Source organism: Macaca nemestrina, chromosome X (assembly GCF_043159975.1).
Source record: "Macaca nemestrina isolate mMacNem1 chromosome X, mMacNem.hap1, whole genome shotgun sequence".
Taxonomy (NCBI): Eukaryota; Metazoa; Chordata; class Mammalia; order Primates; family Cercopithecidae; genus Macaca; species Macaca nemestrina.
Genome location: NC_092145.1, coordinates 80,723,977 through 80,726,913, shown reverse-complemented (window position 1 = coordinate 80,726,913; position 2,937 = coordinate 80,723,977). Strand labels below are relative to the sequence as shown.

At 51.2% G+C, this 2,937-nt stretch overlaps 1 protein-coding gene across 1 annotated transcript; it reads left to right on the top strand.

The window, feature by feature from the left end:
* The first annotated feature begins 827 nt into the window (after positions 1-827).
* On the top strand, positions 828-1,398 carry LOC112429382 (putative FXYD domain-containing ion transport regulator 8). Its single transcript, XM_024797635.1, has 2 exons — positions 828-980; positions 1,264-1,398. The coding sequence occupies exons 1-2, from the start codon at positions 828-830 to the stop codon at positions 1,396-1,398; spliced, it is 288 nt and encodes a 95-aa protein (XP_024653403.1).
* Positions 1,399-2,937: the final 1,539 nt, after the last annotated feature.

Below are 2,937 nucleotides of genomic sequence, written 5' to 3'. Positions count from 1 at the left end.
AGCCCCCTTGACTCCCCTCAGGTCTCCAGACTATCACAGGGAGCCACCTGGAGACTGAGCAGAGGTACCACTCAAGCCCATGTGGAATTCAACAGACTTTTGATCCCCAAGCAGCCTTAAGCCAGGTGCTGCTGCACTGCCAAGGAGGGAGGTCAGGCATTTTCACATGCTCCTAGGACAGATACCATGGCCATGGTAAGAAGGAATGGGTACATGACAAACCACATGGCTCCCACCTCTGCTGCACCCTGCCAAACAGGGCTTGCCTGCTTTGGGGGCAGAACGCCAACAAACCAACCCTGCCCCCAACTTAACATTTCTGGCACAGTTCAACTCCCAAAGGTCCCCAGCTCCCAGAAGCCACCGATAGGCCCTCTGTAGCCTCTGCTACTGCTGCCTTAACCCCTGCCACCCACAGGTCAGGGAAGAAATGAGGAGGCAGGAAACTTTTGTGCACCCCAGTCGTGATGCAGAGGAGTGGGCAGGCTGCACATTGCATGATCCCTCACCTCCATGGCTCCCCACCAGACATGACATGCCTGCCTCAATGAAAGTGCCCCAGCACAGCACAGCACAGCACAGCTGCCCTGCTTTTGCCTGAACACTGTGGCTATATCTTGGCATTCCTCTGAGGGCCCAAATCCCAGAGGTCACTGTTAGGCCCTTCCAAGTTGCTGCCACTGCTGCCTCTGCTCCTGCTGCCTGCAGGACAGGGAGGGAGTGGGAGGTTGGGCACTATTGAACACCCGTAAGACAGAACCAAGGCTCCTCAGGACTTAGCATGTCCTCCTAGGATTGTCTTGGAGGGCACCAGCTGTGCAGATGCCATGGAGGTGGTACTGATCTTTGTATGCAGCCTGCTGGTCCCTGTGGTCCTGGCCAGTGCAGCTAAGAAGGAGAAGGAAATAGATCCTTTTCATGATAACTACCAGACCCTGAGGATTGGGGGACTGGTGTATGATATGGTCCTCTTCCTGCTTGTGAGCCTCCATAGAGTCTTGATTTGTTGCCCAGGCTGGAGTGCAGTGGCAGGATCTCACACTGCAACCACTGCTTTCTGGGTTCAAGTGATTCTTGTGCCTCAGCCTCCCGAGTAGCTGGGATTACAGGTATGCACCACCATGCCCCACTAATTTTTTTATTTTTAGAAGAGACAGGGTTTCACCATGTTGGCCAGCTGGTCTTGAACTCCTGACCTCAAGTGATCTGCCCGCCTTGGCCTCCCAAAGTGCTGGGATTACAGGCGTGAGCCACCATGCCCAGTCGAACCTCCATCATCTAAGTCACAGATGCAAGTGCAGTTTCAATCAGAAGCCCCAGGATCCAGGAGATGAGGAAGCTCAGGTGGAGAACTTCATCATTGCAAATGCAAAAGAGCCCCAGATAGCAAAAATCTGAAGTGCAGCCCACAGATAGGCAGCCTCTGGAACCAGAAGGTAGCTGCTTGAACCTTTAGATGCAAATGTCGATGCTTAAGAAAACCGGCCACTGTAGCAACAGATATTTTCCCAGGAGAAGGCAAGAACTTGTGCATCTCCCTGTGCCCATCCCTATCGCTTCTAACAACATTCTTCAACCTAATGATGCAACTAACATTTGCCTCCCTCATGCATCCTGTGGTCTTGCCCAACTCCTGTTACGTGTCTGTGTATGTGCATGTTTGTCGACTGTGGTCTTCATGGCTACTTGTTCATGGATGATATTATGTTAGTCAACTGTGGAGACTCACTTTTCCAGGCAGGAGAGGAGCCATGTCACCATTGATCCCTCCCTGCCACCATGAGCCTCCATCATCTCCTGTTTCTAGGCGTTCACTTATTCCATGAGAGACCAACCCGTTTTCTTGATTTAGGGGGACGGGTTTGGGTAGGAGCATGGGCAGGAATCTCCAATTATCCTAGGACCTGGGGAGGTTTGCATCACCGCCATTATAATTCCTCATGGACCCTCTTCACTCCTCTACAAGAAACTCGCTTCCTTATTTCACCCTCACATGAGTCTACCCTGAAGGTCTCTTAGTATTAATAATTGGAGATTCAAAGCAAGGAGCCGGTGAGCCCAGCCATTGCCTTCAGGCGAGCTACTCCCTTTCATGATCATTTTTTTTTTCCAGGAGGGTTCCACTGAGAAGTCTGCATCAACCCTGCCCTTCTGCAGAGTTCCCAGTGATTTTAGGCTAAGGGCTTCTACTCTATCCCTGGGGAATGTGCCCCTTGTGTATCTTCTCAGCAATAACCCCATGGGCGCTGGGACTGTACCCCTTTCCAACCTTCCCTGCTTCTGAGATTTCAATCTACAAGCCAGGCCATCAGGATGCAGACTCCTATACATAAAGTTGGGTATCTGGCAGGTGATGGCTGAGGGACCCCCATTCTGTTGGGGCCAACACACTGGGATGGGCAGAGTGAGAGTAGGGGTCCTTTGATTCACTCACTGCCCATGTTCCCTTGGTCAGACAACAGAGACAAATCCTGCATTTTTTGCTCTGCCTGTCAGTATTCAGAGTTGTGAGTGAGGAGGGTTAGAGATCTGGAAGACTGTATAGCCCCACTGTGGAGGGAACAGCAAGAGGTCAGAGGTTACAATAAGAATAGTGACTCAAACCAGTTTCTGCCCCTACTGTCCTCCATGTTCCTGTGGAAACCAAACAAACTGCTGCTATGACCATACTTCTGTTCTCTCTATTGTGATCTATTCTCTCAACAACAGAAAAAAGACATAAAATATTGTTTCCAAAAGAAAGACACAACCTGCAGCCACAATGCAAAGGAGCAGGCAGACTACACCCGGTGTAAACCCATGTTTCCATGGCTCCATGCAAGGTAAGGCTTGCCTTACCTGTTACCAGTAACAGGCCCCACATGCACCTACCCCACCCTTGCCTGAATGATGTGGCTTTGGGTGAACTCCCAGAGGCTGCCAACTCCCAGAGGCCGC

Coding starts and splice junctions, on each gene's coding strand:
- LOC112429382 (XM_024797635.1), top strand. CDS start 828: ATGGAGGTGGTACTGATCTTTGTATGCAGCCTGCTGGTCCCTGTGGTC. Junction 981..1,263: donor ATATGGTCCTCTTCCTGCTT/GTGAGCCTCCAT, acceptor CACCATGCCCAG/TCGAACCTCCATCATCTAAG.